The 15595-nt window shown below is 39.8% G+C and overlaps 1 protein-coding gene across 4 annotated transcripts in view; it reads right to left on the bottom strand.

Annotated features, from left to right (window-relative positions):
* ZnT63C (solute carrier family 30 member 1) overlaps nt 1-15595 on the bottom strand; it is a 139798-nt gene that overhangs the window by 27467 nt on the left and 96736 nt on the right. For 3 of the 4 annotated variants that reach the window (XM_083143911.1, XM_083143923.1, XM_083143915.1), the window contains exon 3: nt 2614-2820. In XM_083143911.1, coding sequence (XP_083000037.1) covers nt 2614-2790 — 177 coding nt within the window. In that variant the 5' untranslated portion in view covers nt 2791-2820. Of the gene's footprint in view, nt 1-2613; nt 2821-11758; nt 11962-15595 lie in introns of those variants that run through there. The other variant, XM_083143919.1, reaches the window with a different exon arrangement.

Genomic DNA, 15595 nt, shown 5'->3' with positions numbered 1-15595 from the left:
TATAGTTTATTCTTGGGTCAACTATCATATCTTTGTAATTATAGAGTTAGCAATAAGTAGAGGCCCGCTTATTTCATTTTGACGGAAATACGAAATGTGAAATAAGATGTTGTAATGTTCATTTGTATGGTTTTGAAAGGTGTGAGGTACATTCTCCTACCATGTTTTGTCACGAAATGATGCAAAACCAACTGCAAAATGTGAAACAATCTCTTACACACGAAATTTTGAGTTTACTTACAGCCACAACACTTTTTGAAGTCTGAATTATCCTGCGAGTTATGCAAAATCATGGAAAATCAATTAAATCTGCTGTAAATATTTGAGAAGCAAAAATGGACTCCTTTACACAGGAATAAACTTGACACTGATAACTACATAAATGTGTATTAGAAAGAAAATTTTTATATTGTGAAATAAGTAGTTTTCAAGTGAAATTTGGGATTTTATTCACCATTTTAACACTATAATGCCATTTTATACATCGCTTTTGATCTCAAGTGTGCAGTTTTTATACCAAAATCTTTAACTTTTATTCACCATAAAATGTGGCTCTACTTAGGACATTTCAAAATTAGTATAATACAATACATTATAATAATCTTCTGTCAATATTGTAATCAATTTGAATAATAACAACCAGCTTACAATAGATGTTAGGGTTACAAATAACATTCTTCTGGGAACAAAATGGCCATTCTTCCAAATCTACAATTGATATTTTAATTTTAATTATTTGTTACAAGAGTCCTGCACCATGGCCATGCAATCTAGGCATCAGGCTTTTTGCTCCATGTACGGAACACAAGTTGGTTCGAATCTCCTGGGGGGGGGGGGGGGGCTTAATAACTTTCCCCTGAGATTTCAGCCAATGTATGGGACCGGTGGCCACCCACCATCGTGAGCAAATCGGGAAGCTATGAATGAGTATAGCCTGACAAGTTAAGTCCCGATATGCGCAGATCACTGCGGAGCACTTCGTCTTACGTCATCCTCCCCACCACTCTTCTACTCACTGGTCTGGCGTTGAGAGTACCAGTGGTGCCAACTCAGCAAAATTAAGCTAAAACAAATATGACAAACAATTTTCACTGTTTAGCGTGACGGTGCATGCAGGCTCCTATCAGTTGGTTCATTTTATTTAATCCGGCCTTTGAGAATGCGTGCGGTGCGCCGATCGTAAACTGTAGTATTACGCACGTGCGTTAAGGTTTATAACGAAGAGAAACTACAGGGCGAATGACTTCATTTTCTGAATGCGACATCGAGCAGTGTCCACTTTTTTTTTTTTTTTGTTATATATTTTTTTAAACCGAGTGGGGTGGTGGTTCGTTTGTTTATCGTACAACAATGACCACGAGAAGGCAATCTGATAACACGCTTTTGCCTGTGTTCTTTTCTAAAGCATTGAAATGTTCATGCTCTTTACTCTTGACTGCAAGATTCTTACTTTGAGAGAGATGGACTTATGGACGAGCGTGTAGATGAACTGATAATTAGACTTGGTGAAGCCGATTCAGACACGGACACAGATTCATCGGTAGACACAGACTCGGATGAGTGGGAGAGTGAAACTGATGAAGGAGAGCTGGAAAACATTTAGAAGGTAAGCTCAGTTCTATCGTTTATATATTTTTCATTTATCTATCGTTTTATTTCATACATTTCTTATGCTGGTAAGAAATATCCCTAATATAAGTTAATTTATTTAAGGTTTAAAGGGAAAATATCAAAATGTATTTAGAATTTAGCGCAATCAATAGGTAGCGTAGGTGACGGGATACTAATTCATGCCTTTCACATTCAAATTTCGTTGAAAATTCTCAGAGGATTCAGCTCCCTCCAGTTTGTAACACTGCGAATGAACGTCGCTGCAGACAATGGAGTGGGGAAATGTGATGTGAGGTGCGCAAACAATGGATTGCAGCGTCTTGTTTTTAAACTTGTCAAGTTATAGCATAATCCAGTCATGAAAATCTACGACGACTGGGCTTCATCATACTGACCACACGTTACCCCATAACTGGTTGAATGATCTCACACCTCTGCTGAGGCATGTGGGAGTGAGGTTGGTAGTTGATAGGTAGGCCCTTGCCCTCGCCGGCTGTTGTACCACAGGTTATTATTATTATTATATTATTTGTTACGAGGCTCTCAAATTACTCAACTAGTCTCTCCTTTAATTTTAAGTATGCATTAAATTGGAGTCAAGTGCATTATATTGTAATAAAATAAATGACTAGAAAATACTGCAGGGTAATTATGAAGTCCATAATAGATTTTTCAAAATCAGTAGAATTTAACAGTTCAGTTACATGTAATAAATCACACACCAATTTTTAAAAATGTTTCACAGACTTTATAGTTACCATGTAAATATGTGCTACAAGGAGTGTATGCATTGCTTCTAATATATAAATGTAGTTTAATATAAAGAAACTAAATAAATTTTGAAGTGAGACTACAGTTCCAACTATGGTCTCTAAAACATGTATGTGTATAAAAAATGAAGTGCTGCTAAAGCTACAGTAGGGAGTCTGCAAGTTAGTCACTAGTTTAAAATAATCATTAAATTTAATTAATGTATACAATGAACAATGTAATAATTATTACCTTGACTGAAAGGAATGCCACAACCAATGCCGCCACATCGCTAAGCATATGGAAACTGTCAGCTACCAGTGCCATGGAGTTTGTAATGTAGCCGACAATAATCTCCACAAGGAAGAAGAATGTGGTCAGCCAGAACATGCATATCAAGCGACATTTTTTCCCTGTATAGCGACCCATCTTAGTAACTACCAGTAGAAGTTAGAAAATCTGAAAGATAAAAAGTACAATGGTAGAGTAAATATTACTTCCAGCAGGTTGCCATGTTAAAAAAAACAATACAATTTAAACACACAAGCTCGGATGACTACACTGAGTAATGGAGTAGCATTGGATCAAGCAAATGTAAAGCAGCAAAATTTCAATTTTTCTTCAGGAGGAGACTAAGAGAGCAATAAATATACATGGAACAGAAGTGAAAGGAAATCTTATAACAGACATTTAACAACAAATTCACTCAAAAGTCAAATGCAGGATTCAATTTGGTACCAAAAGTTGCGTGTGACGAAACATTTCAGTGACAAGATAAACAATGTTCAAGAAAAAATCAACAGTGAATTTATTCGTGGGCATGAAAAGATAATGCCAGAAATAAGGTACAGATGACACTTAATTTCACATAGATTTGCCATCTTTTTTTTGTTTTTTACATTTGGCAAGACTTCAATAATTCCACAAATACCCAACTTTCACAGTTTACAATTTATCTGTGATGATATCTGAGAACATACGCTGTGTACATAAAGTCACCATCAATATCCATGAAAAGTTGGCATTTATTCTATTTTCTTCTACATCTATATTATTGTTCAGGACAACAGTCGACGTCATCAGTCTACCTTTGGTGCCACCACTCAAGGATAGTGTATTTCTACATTGGTGAGGTCATGTGGAGTTACATTGGACTGCAGTAGACGTTTTTGCATTCATTCATGGGCACATGAGTATGTATGTATGTATGTATATATATATATATATATATATATATATATATATATATATATATATATAGGGGATAAACAAAAATATGTAAAAACCACGACATCGAAATGGGTGAAATCGACCCAATTTTTGAACTTGAAATTGGATGCAGTGCAACATTCGTTTGTTTTGCACCATGAAATAGGACCCTGTCGGACCGGTAGGAGTAGACAGTTGCGCTGTAGACAGCGTGCAATGCAGTTGATACCGAATCATGTCCGAGCTGACCGTGTTTCAAAGAGGGCAAATTGTTGGTTCCTGCCTTGGAGATGCCTCTGTGACCAAAGTAGCCATGTTATTTGACGTATCGAGAGGGTCATGACGGCATATAATGTGTCTGGAAAGACATCATCAGAAAAACACCTGTGTGGACGAAAATGTACACTGAGTGACATAGACAGAAGGACATTGAGAAGGATTATGACCAGGAATAAGAAGACAAGTGCTGTGAAAGTGACATCAGAGCTGAATTCCAGTCTGCTAAACCCCGTGTCTACAAAAACAGTGCAGAGGGAAGGAAAACATTCATGGGCGAGCTGCAACATCCATAAATGTAGACTGCCGATCAATGGAAGACTGTCATCTGGTCTGATGCATTGTCCTTCACCCTGTTTCCCACCACAGGACGTGTGTACGTGTGGAGAACACCAACCGAAGCGTACGACCAGGACTCTCATTCCAACGGTGAAGCATGGTGGTGGTTCAGTCATGGTTTTAGCAGCCATACCTTGGTATTGAACAGGCCCCATTTTCACCTTGCACGGTCAAGACACTGCCAAGGACTACATACATTTTGATTGGTCAGGTCTATCCAATGGTGCAGATGTTGTTTCCTCAAGGGAATGCCATTTACCAAGATCATAATGCCCCGATTCATACAGCTGTTGTTGTCCAATCATGGTTTGATGAGCATGCAGGTGAGGTTTCACATCTTCCCTGGCCGCCACAATCGCCAGACATCAATATCATGGAGCCTCTATGGTCGGTTTTGGAGAATAGGGTTCAGTCCCGTTATCTGCTGCCAGCATCCCTGCAGTAACTGGAACATGTTTTGCATTAAGAATGGTCGAGGATCCCCTTATTCACCATCCAGGACTTGTATTTGTCCATTCCTCGGAGACTGCAGGGTGTTTTGGATGCTAAAGGCAGACCTATACCTTATTAGCTATATATAGCATTCAGTCTTTTAGCAGGTGTTTCCACATTTTTGTCCATCCCATGTATGTCAAGTACACACACACACAATTATGGGGTTCCTTCATCGGAATAGATTGTGATCTTCGGGATATATATATCTATATAGCTAAAAAAAAATACTTGAAATGGTGTTTCGGTCTTAATGAGTTAAGACTCCATTTTTGATTAACTGGTGTTAAGTATTTTCAACTTTCAGAAGCCTGATGTGCAATAGAAGAAAGAAGAATGCAACAGTTAGCCTATGTTTGTTATCATAATGGAAAGAAAATTTACTCTACATTTTAAGGTTCAAAAATATTTATATGTTTCTACTTTCAATTAAATATGTTAAAAATGAAGTTGAATGTTTCGATACTGATAGATGAAATCAAGATGCTGATTATGTAGGTACAATGCTCATACATGTTATATAGAATCACTCATATAACTAAAACGTTGGAGGCCCAAGTATGTATCATGATTTGATTTTGCCCCCATCCCCCCCATGTAATTATCCCAGAGTGTGTTTTTAGTGCTATGAGGACGATATTATAATTATGCATCCATAAAGTTCATTTTGCACCTATCTTTCATTGCCCCCTATTTTTGCCCCTTCCTATCTTTTGTCATCATCTCTGTTCAGCTTTCATAGTAGTTCCCCTGCTTCCTACAAATCTAATCAGTCTATAAATTCTTCATGCAGAACATCCTCTCCAAGAAGACCAGCAATGTTCAGGAAAGCTATATAGTGTGTTGGCTTAGCTGTTTATTTGTGATAATTAGGGATGCACAATAAATACAAGAAAATGCTTTAAACAATGCAGCAATACACAAAAAAAGTGCCCTTTATTGACACTTTAGTGTTAATTTTACCAGTCATGCACTCCAATGCACTACCAACAAACAATATGTAGATTGTTAAAGTAATTATTGATTGTCGTTAACCCTTACCGACCCTAGAGGAGCATACTTAAAGTAAACTATGGTGTGCAAGTCCCATGATAGTTCTCCAGTAGAATTCTTGGAACCGAAGTTGTCATTTGGAAACTCGCTTAACTGGCAAGAAACTAAGAAATGCCCTTTCTCTTGTGAAAACATAAAAACAAGAGTTTTTAAAAAAATGTTTAAAATACATTAAAATACCATAACTCCTCCAAACGCCGTATCCTAAAATCTGTAAAATATGTCAACAAAAAATGTCCAAACAAGAGTACTTTGTTATGATGAACACACCTGTATCTAACCGAGCAATGTAACAGAGATGAAAATGAATTTAAATCTCAGCCCTAGTGACAAGATTATATCCTCTATTACAAATATCCAAGAAATAAAACAACTAATCGATGTGGAGTTTAAAGTGGATTGTCCACAGCCAAGGACGTATTTAGGAGGGGTCCAGGGGGTCCCAACTCTCCCCCCCCCCCAGGAAAACTTACTAGGTACTAAAATTAAATGATGAAAATATTGATATAATAAAGTAACTAAAATAATGAATATATACTTCTTGTTTAATCAAGGTTACTTATTTCCGCCGAACTTATTGAAAAGCAAGGATTGTATTGGGATCATGCGACAGTACCAAATATGATTTATGCAAGATTTAATACTACTTATAATAATATGCATAAAATATTACCAGGAACTTCACTTTTCGTCAAATGGATCTAACATCCTTTTTGATGTTCAATAAATATTCAATTATTTATCAATTTTACATTAATTTCCTTGCCATGACATTTGTTGTTGTTGTTTTTACAAATTTTGCCGATCTCAACTATACGTAAGCTAGATAATGACTATCGTCTTTTTACCTCTTCATGTAATATAATTGTAATTATTTTATTATTATTATTATTAGTAGTAGTACAGGGAGGTTATTTCAGTCGTTCACCGTCAGACCGTCGGCCGTCGAGCGCCTCCTTCATGCAACAGTTCCCGGCAAATTGACTTACAGGAAGTCCGTAACAGAAACCGCTTGCTTTGTAATGTTTCCACTTTTCACAATTACAGTTACAATTACAATTGAAATAAGCACGTACCTTGTCGCAAGGATGCTGGAAAAGGTGTATTCCCAAATACAAATATTCCTGGCACCTTATTTCTGACATCTAATCTTGGATTAGACATCGCTATTTTATCCTCAGTTTGACAGAAATGGAAGAGAGCATCCCGGCAAATAAAGCAAACCGAAAGCGTAAAATGATATTTAAAAGTAATAATAATGATGATCACTAACCTCCTGTGTTATAAGAGATGTTTCAACAGCAATACAACACGTTTCTTAGGTTCAAGAGATCCTGTCTCTCGTAATTGCCTGACCACTTTTCTGCAAGAATTCGTTTTCACGTAATTATCGTACATAAAAACTCTTTGTTCAAGACTATATTTGTTTAGCGGCATAACTAATGAATGAATAACAATTAACACACAATAAAGCACTAGCACTGAATAAATGAATAAAACAGTATAAAAAACACGCGTACGCGTAAACGCAAACAGAAGTGTGCATGAGGGTACGGTACACTCACTACGTCTGGTAGCCGACAGTGTTGCTAACCATTTTTCGGCAATGTCCCTACAACTGACCAAATGTCCCTACGCCAAGTAAAGCGACTAAAAAAAAACCACCTCATGAGCATGCAAAACAGAAGATAAAATATACACATTTACTTACCAAATCTTTCTGCTCGGTGCTTCCACAATTAATGAAGGAGCGAATTTACAATACAGGACCCCTCCCTGATTTTTGTAATATTTCGCATACTCACTAATTGAGGCCTCCTAATCACGAATTTGAAGTTAAAATTTGGGGTCACGTGTAGAAATTGCAAAATAAGTGAAATTGAGTGGTCCGCGATCGGCACGATTGCTCATTGTTTACTGGAAGATTTTGTGTTTCCAATACTTAAAAACTAAATATACATTCCTGATATTACTACGACCCCAAATTTTAACTATGTTTGCCTATCCTATCCTAACCTAACCTTACCTGAATGGTTCGTGGGGCTATTCGTCAAACGTTTGTGGGGCTACCTGTGCATGGTTTTTCGACCCCAAATTTTTAACTATGTTTGCCTTGCCTAACCTAACTTAACCTAAACTTACCGAGAATGGTCAGTGGGGCTATACGTGAATAGTTTTGGGTTAATTGTGATTACGAACCGATAAAAAAAATCTTATTTTCGTAGCACTTTAACGGCAAACGTTCATCATCGAAGATGCCATTTTCGTATTCTGAACTTTTACGATCGATGCACTATTACCAAACTTACCTGTAATCAAATCAGTCCACACTCCACATGTTCTTCTACATCGTGATTGTCGCTGTCACATGTAAGCACCTTCTTTCGGCAATATACCGAAATCCATAAGTTTATTAATTAGCCCACGGCCATCCTCCTGCACACTCCACCTAACAATCTGTACAACATTAACAACATTTTTACTGTTCTCTTCCGCCATTCTTACACGATCCATGCTCTCCAAGTATGAAATCAACAGTGTGGCAACGCTGTAGACATCGTAACTAATTGCGAACGTCGTCAATTGTTCATATCAACAAATATGGCTACCATACTTGTATACTGAGAATCATTGCGAGAATGAAAAAGCTTATTTTACAACTTATACACGTTAATGACCCAATTTTTTTTACCTCACCCCAACATGTTAACTTGAGATAAATCATCACGACTAATTATTTCGTGAGTATAAGACGTAGCATAGAAATTACAGAATGGTCCGGTATTGTAAATTCTTGCCTTAATGAATAATAAGAGTGTGCGGGACAGAATTTTTTGGGTCGGGACGAAAAAATTTGCTTTTCACTTAAAGTGATTGTTTTGGCATTTCTAGAATAAAAACTTACAATTTCCGATAAGTTACAGAAACTTACAATGCAGAAAACGTCGAAAATTAACGACTTCTTAAAGTGACCATTCGGTAGCTATTTCCCGACTGTTTGGGATCCCGAAAAGTCGGGAAGTCATTTCCCGAAGTCGGTATCGGGACGGGAATTCTTTTTCCCGATCCCGGTCCTGACTTTTCGGGATCCCGCACACCCCTAATGAATAACGTTGAGTCGTTTACTGTTGATTATGTTATTTGAAGTCATACATGCTGCTGCTGCCAAGAGAGTGATGTTGGTTGGTGATGCTGTATTTCCTTCAGTCTTAAACAATTCTGGTCCCATTTTATTTATCTTTTTATTTGTTTTTGTATCACTTAACATTGAAAATATTCTTTCCGTTTCCGCGTTAGAATGTGGCAATGTTAGCACTATTTTCGCGAGAGTGAAAATGTTTTCAAAAAATAACTTGCCTTGAAAGTTCTTGGTAACCGATAACATGTTTCAAAATTCTGATGGAGATTTGTTGGTTAGTTCTTTTTTCTCCTCCTCGCTAAAGTATCCAGATAAACTAATCCATTCATTCCAAACCGAGCACGAAGAAAGTGCAACTGACTGGCGAGTAAGCTTTGCACAATAAAATGTTGTTTTCCAAGATTGAAAAAAGTCCCTACGTTTTCCCTTATTTGGTAAAATCTGTCCCTACGCGGGCGAAATATAGTGAAAGTCCCTATGCGTAGGGACATGTCCCTACGGTTGGCATCACTGGCGACAGGTGTCGCGTTTGTTCAGTATGAAGCGCCTTCTCGCGGCTGACAACTCCCCCGACCCCCGATAAGCTGCCGGCGCTGTCGCGACAACTGAGGATAAAGTAGCGATGTCTAATCTAGGATTAGATGTCAGAAATAAGGTGCCAGAAATATTTGTATTTGGGAGGACACCTTTTCCAGCATCCTTGCGACAAGGTACGTGCTTATTTCAATTGTAATTGTAACTGTAATTGTGAAAAGTGGAAACATTACAAAGCAAGCGGTTTCTGTTACGGACTTCCTATAAGTCAATTTGCCGGGAACTGTTGCATGAAGGAGGCGCTCGACGGCCGACGGTCTGACGGTGAACGACTGAAATAACCTCCCTGTAGTAGTATTTTGAGCCACTTGGTTCAGACCCACCCCCCACCCGCGAAATATATTTCTAGATACGTGCCTGTCCACACACAGCAAGGACCTTCCACAATTTAGAACACCCAACGAAACAAAATATATCTCTGAGAAATTTGTTCCTGAAATCTAAAGTTCAGCCGAGCCTGGGGACGGATCCGGGAGACTTTATCACGAGGCACATCAACGTTTAGTGCCAGCCTCCACATAGCGATTAGAAGAACGTGTTTCGAAGACACGCTCCCTTGTCACATTCCACTTGCATTGTCACGAATAACGTTGTATGTAGAAAAGAACAAAGTAAAAAAGACGGAACTATGATTGTAATATTTGTTTCGGGATGAATTTAAATTCTCATTCATAATCCTTTTCTTTTCGAAGTTACTATACACATATACACGGAGAATATTGTCAGAGGGTTATAAATTGCTTTCCCTCTTTTACAAATCCCCCTATTACTCCTGCTGCGCGTGGAAAGAATTCCGATTTCGTTCCTCTCCACCCACCGCGCGAATTTTGATATTGGAACATCCCAGTTGTCTGACCTTGCCCGATATTCACGTGAACCGGGATAAAAATGGAAACCGTCCGGTCAGCAAATTCATATCTGATCCTGAAAGCAAAGCGTTTTCCTTTGAAGGGAACTGTGTTAAATGAGTATGAGCACTTTTCCACGACGTGCTAAATCAACCTAATGCTGTACGGAAAGTACTGTTATTATCATGGACGTCCGCAGGATTTTTTTCCAAGCAATGAATTTTTTTTCCAGGGGGGGCAAAGGACACATTTTCCTCCAAATTAGTGATATCCTCTCAAAAAACACTTTCAGTCTGAAATTATGTTTCTTCAACGAATTTATAATAATTAACATAAATTACTGTGATTGAAATGAAACTATGTGTGTAATATATAATTTTCAGGTACACATTAATTTTCCAGGGGGGCCGTGGCCCCCTTCCGGACGCCCATGGTTATTATATACTTAAACTCCTATACAATTGCGGATTCGGACAGTTCAGATTCATCCAAAAATTCTCAGCTTGTCTAATTTCGCTGTAGACAGTGGCTGGGCAGCGCACTCTAGGACTGGCCCTGCATGCGGCGATGAAAACTACTGTCTCATTAAAAAAAAATGAATATTTATTTATTTATTTTAACAAAGTTTCAGATACAGTACTGAATGACCATTTTACACAGAGTAACAGCAGGAAAACAACAACAATAATAACAAAAGACGGCTGGAGCGGGAAGCCATGAATCTCTACGTTGGAATCTTGGCATTTCGTCGCTCATCCATTTCGCCAATTAAAAAAAAAACAACAACATTACAATTAATCTAGAAGTCGAAAAGCGACATAATGTACACCTGATACAACATATAGCCTTTGTTGACCTACAAGCAATGAAGACATATTTTGCAGGGTTGTCATTTCTTTATTTTTTTTTGTAACTGGATAAAAAAAATCCGTAATTTGTATTACAACGGTTTATCTCAAGGTGCACTGTCATCATATCCCTTGGTGTGCTGAGAATATAGTCACGAGAGCACTGATAAACCTAAACCCATGTATCCATTTTCTGGGAAGGGGGAATATTAATTGCATCAACTGATCGTGGGGGGAACTTCCCCCTACCTTCGTCAGGGAATTCGTACCCTTCCATTCCAACCAGTCTGGTTGTGGAAATACCTCTCACGAGCCTATTCCGGTACAACTCTCTCATTTGTTTTTCGTCGCTTTCCTACATCTTGGGTTAATCGCGACGGAACGATGATGGAACAAACACAAAGATGCACGAACCTCTGGTTTCGTAGTGCGTAACGCTGACTACTCTACCACACACTCTCTTAAATGTCAAAGGTATTAATTACAACATGAAGCCACGATAAGTAAAAAACATCAACTCGTGCAAGGTTGCGGTAACAGTCGTGACACCTTCCTATAGTATCTCCTCCTGCATCCAAATATAGAACTCGCATACTTACGCAATATCTTGTCCTTGCGAAGAGGATACAGGTATAAAAGCTCATCCCAGTCAGCTGGCTCCAAGTGCTTCCGAAAGGCACCGACACTTGAAAAATCTCTCGAGACTTGCGAGGCAAGAAAGCAGCCAGCCGTCTAACCACGTCCAACTCGGGGGCAAACGACGAGCCACCTTCCCATCTCCCTGGAGCGTACACCGTGCCGCGTGCAACCGAGTTACGTCACTTACTAGTCGTAGAGCACGGCACGCCACACAGCTGCACACGGCTCGCAACGATAACGATTTTCCGCCCCGAGAACTCAAGCAACCATGGCGGGAAGTTACACCGGTCACCGACTCTCGGGAAATCAATTTCTCGTGCCAGGGAACTTGCTCAACGCCCGCTGAAATATTCGCCGCATGCTCCTAGGCGGACAGAAACGAGCTTTCTCCGTGGAATTGGCCAGGCCCAGGTGATTCGCAGCTGTCGAACTACGTGACTGTGGACAACGGTAAATGGAACGGCCTTCGTCGCCTGTCTTCTCCGGAAAATCCTTTGTTTGTCTACCAGGTTCGCACGTACACAATCATTTGTTCCGTCCTTGTTTGCAAACTTTCGTGTATAATTCCAGACAAAAAAAAACAACAACTAAGAGAGCTTTCAGACCGAAGCGACACTTTTTACTTAGGAACAAACATTCAGAAATAAATGCAACCTTTCGTACCGGACTCGCACAACAAGTTGCTCATATCGCTCGAACTGGGCATTTTATTCCAATAGCGTGTGTGTGTCGCGTGCCACTTGTAGATTGTCGTCGACTCTGTATCCGAACGCGTCATGTGTTCGACTTTCGATCTCGTCACTTAATTTTCCGGGTTCAGTCCCGGCCTGGGCATGCTCTTCATTGTTGGAGTTTTTTCATCAATTTCATATAATCATCACCCATTCTCATCGTTGTGATTAGCCAAAATTGGAAGAAAAGTGACGCTAAATAACATACAATAAACTTTTGTAGATTGTCACTTTGATTCATTGATTTGGTTTATTCTACTTCGCTTTTCTGCCACTTCTGGCTAATCGCGAGAATAAGGATGATTGATGATGTGATGGAATTGATGAAAGGGCACTCACAAAGAACATCCATGCCTAGGCCGGCGGGATTCGAATCCGGAACCCTGAGGTCATCCGTTTTCCACGGAAAACAGATGAATGATAATTGTGATGGATAATTCGCCCACTACCGCTATTGCCGTTGGGTGTACACAAAATAGACTTCTTCAAAATAAATTTTAAGCAGGTTCTGTGCCAGAGCTCATTAAGTGAAGACTCGGGATTTTCCAACAGAAGGTTCCGGGTTCAAGTACCGGCCCAGACATCGGTGTTTCTTTGTGAGTGTCCCTTCATCAATTTCATCTAATCATCACTCGTCATCCTCGAGTTGGAACGCGTTAAATAACAAGAATGCAAATACAAACTTTCAGAGCAACGTGTAAAGAAAAAAAATGCGTGTACGCCGAAAACTGCGACTTCTGCGAATTCTGAATCTGACTGTTCGGCTGAAAAAATGCTAAGAACAATACTACTCGGCTACGCTCCTCCGATAGTGACGTCAGGTGGATGACGTCACACTCAGACGAATGCTTCCTCGTCGCTAAGGTCACGTGTCGTTTGGCGACCTTTCAACGAGCGCCGCAATTTTTCTCTCTCCGGCCTTCTCCTTTGGAATGACCTTACGTGAAACATCGCCTTGAAAATATTACGAACCACACAAACACATGCCGAAAGAAAAGTAGACATGTTTCGATATTGAAGAAACATTAAAACAGTACGAGATGGTAATCAGTGGCGTGCCCAGGATTTTCAAAAGAGAGGGGGGAGTTACATAGACGTTTATTAGTAGTCAGCCCTAATTTTGCCACCTTTTCCTGCCTTTGGCATTTTCTTTAGGAATACGGTGCCAAAGGAGGGAGGGGGTTATGACCCCCACCAACCCCCTCTTGGGCACGCCCCTGATGGTAATCGAAACGTACTTCCAAGATTGTGCAATTATGTGTATACGTACCAGCACAAATCCTCGACTATAACACATCACCTTAGCATTTCTGTCATATTTCTAAGGGAAGGTTAACGCAAAAGAGCACGAATAACAAGCCAGTCTATCATCTAAGTTCTCCGACCGTGGACGGTTGGCCAAAGGGGTCTATGGTCCGAGATCTGAACCAAATAATTAATGTCCAGGTCCAGATTTAAGGGGATCGGTCAGGGTTTTAGCCTCGAAAGCCTTTAAAAGGGCTACAAAATGTTAAAAAGCGAGATATTTGAAACGTGATAAAAATATTAGGATTAACCACCTAGGAGTTGTGGGCTCGCTAAATAAAACAAATCAATTTTTAAATTCAAAAGTATCAAATACGATAAGCAAAATTGCACGAATTGAGCGAAAGGGATATTCTCGGGGGTTTCATCCTGTCGGCTTCTGTTACCATTTCCATAGAGTACCAACGTCTTTAGTATGTTATACGACAGAAAAAATATGATGTCAACGACACGGGTAAATCTGTAGTTCACGGCTATACACACAGGAAAAATAATATTTTCCCGAGGGCCCCTAGCGCCAAAACAAGGCTTCAACTATAAAACTCCAAAAAAAGGTTGTTTACCTCCGTGCCCTCTTCATTTACACGCTGCAAAATTTTAATGTTATTGGTGGTTCAAGGTGATAAAGCAAGCGCAGTATTACTATAACAACAAGTAATAATTACATAATACTAATAACCATATTGGTTTTAGCGTAGAATTTTACGAGAAACTGGTGTTTATATTTCACTTTTCATAATAAAAGAGCCTCCCGGATATAGTTCGTGGAGGGCCCCGCCTTCCCTAACGGCGGCCCTGAGCGAGGTACTACAGGAATACAACTCCCAATAAACTTCTGCTAAGCATTCTTATGTGTATACTTTATACCAGGATCGAAGCTGGTACCTTTATTGTAAAAAGCCACGGTGGTGTAGTCGGTAGGGCGTGTGACTGCCACGCGTGAGACCCGGGTTTGATTCCAGGGGTGGGTGATCTAAGGTCGGAATTTTTCCGGCCTTGTCCCCGCATAAAGCTGCTCTAGGAGTAGCCCAGCCCCATATGGGTACCTGGGGGCAACCCTGGGGGGGGGGGGGGCGTGGTGCTGATCACATCACCTCCAAAATAGCCGAGATTGAGAATGTGTACCCCCATATACCCTAAATGTGCTTTCATGGCACGGTGCTGTATGCACGGGGAATTTTACCTTTACCTTTATTGCAAGGTGAACGTGTTAGCCACTACTCTTCGGGAAGACTCGAGTCTCTTTTAGCACCTGATTCTGCACTTGAAGAATAATGGCGTTGGATGAGAAATTTTATACACATTTATGGTTTACCGTTGCATATGTCTGTTTTGGACAGGCAAGAAGTAGCAAAATAAGGTGCAGAAAAAAACGTCTTGCCTTGGGGGTTTATGCCACAGAAAAATTAAGAGCAGTGTTTCCAACTGTAAGCAACATTTATTGAAGAACTATTTTGCAATATTTGTCATAAGTAAGATTCCCAGCAACCTAAAGAAAAAAATTCCGGAGCCGCACCTAACTTCGCCAAACGACGTCCCTGTAATTTGATAAGTACAGAGATAAGGAACGACAGGTGTACTATATCCTTTGTTCACGGTTTTCCAAGCCTTTCTGCTTTCCTAGAAAATGCACAGCGATAAGAGGCACTTCCTTCCTGGAACAGAACCTGGGCAATCAATCCGCTTACGGAGGAGGTACCGGGATTTTGAGTGGCGAATGGCCTTCACCAGAAACCGATTCATTCCCCTCTGAACCTGCTT

The sequence above is a fragment of the Lepisma saccharinum genome, chromosome 1, assembly GCF_977018435.1.
Source record: "Lepisma saccharinum chromosome 1, izLepSacc3.1, whole genome shotgun sequence".
NCBI lineage: Eukaryota > Metazoa > Arthropoda > Insecta > Zygentoma > Lepismatidae > Lepisma > Lepisma saccharinum.
Note: the sequence above shows the minus strand (reverse complement) of the source record. Positions and strands in the feature narration are given on the sequence as shown.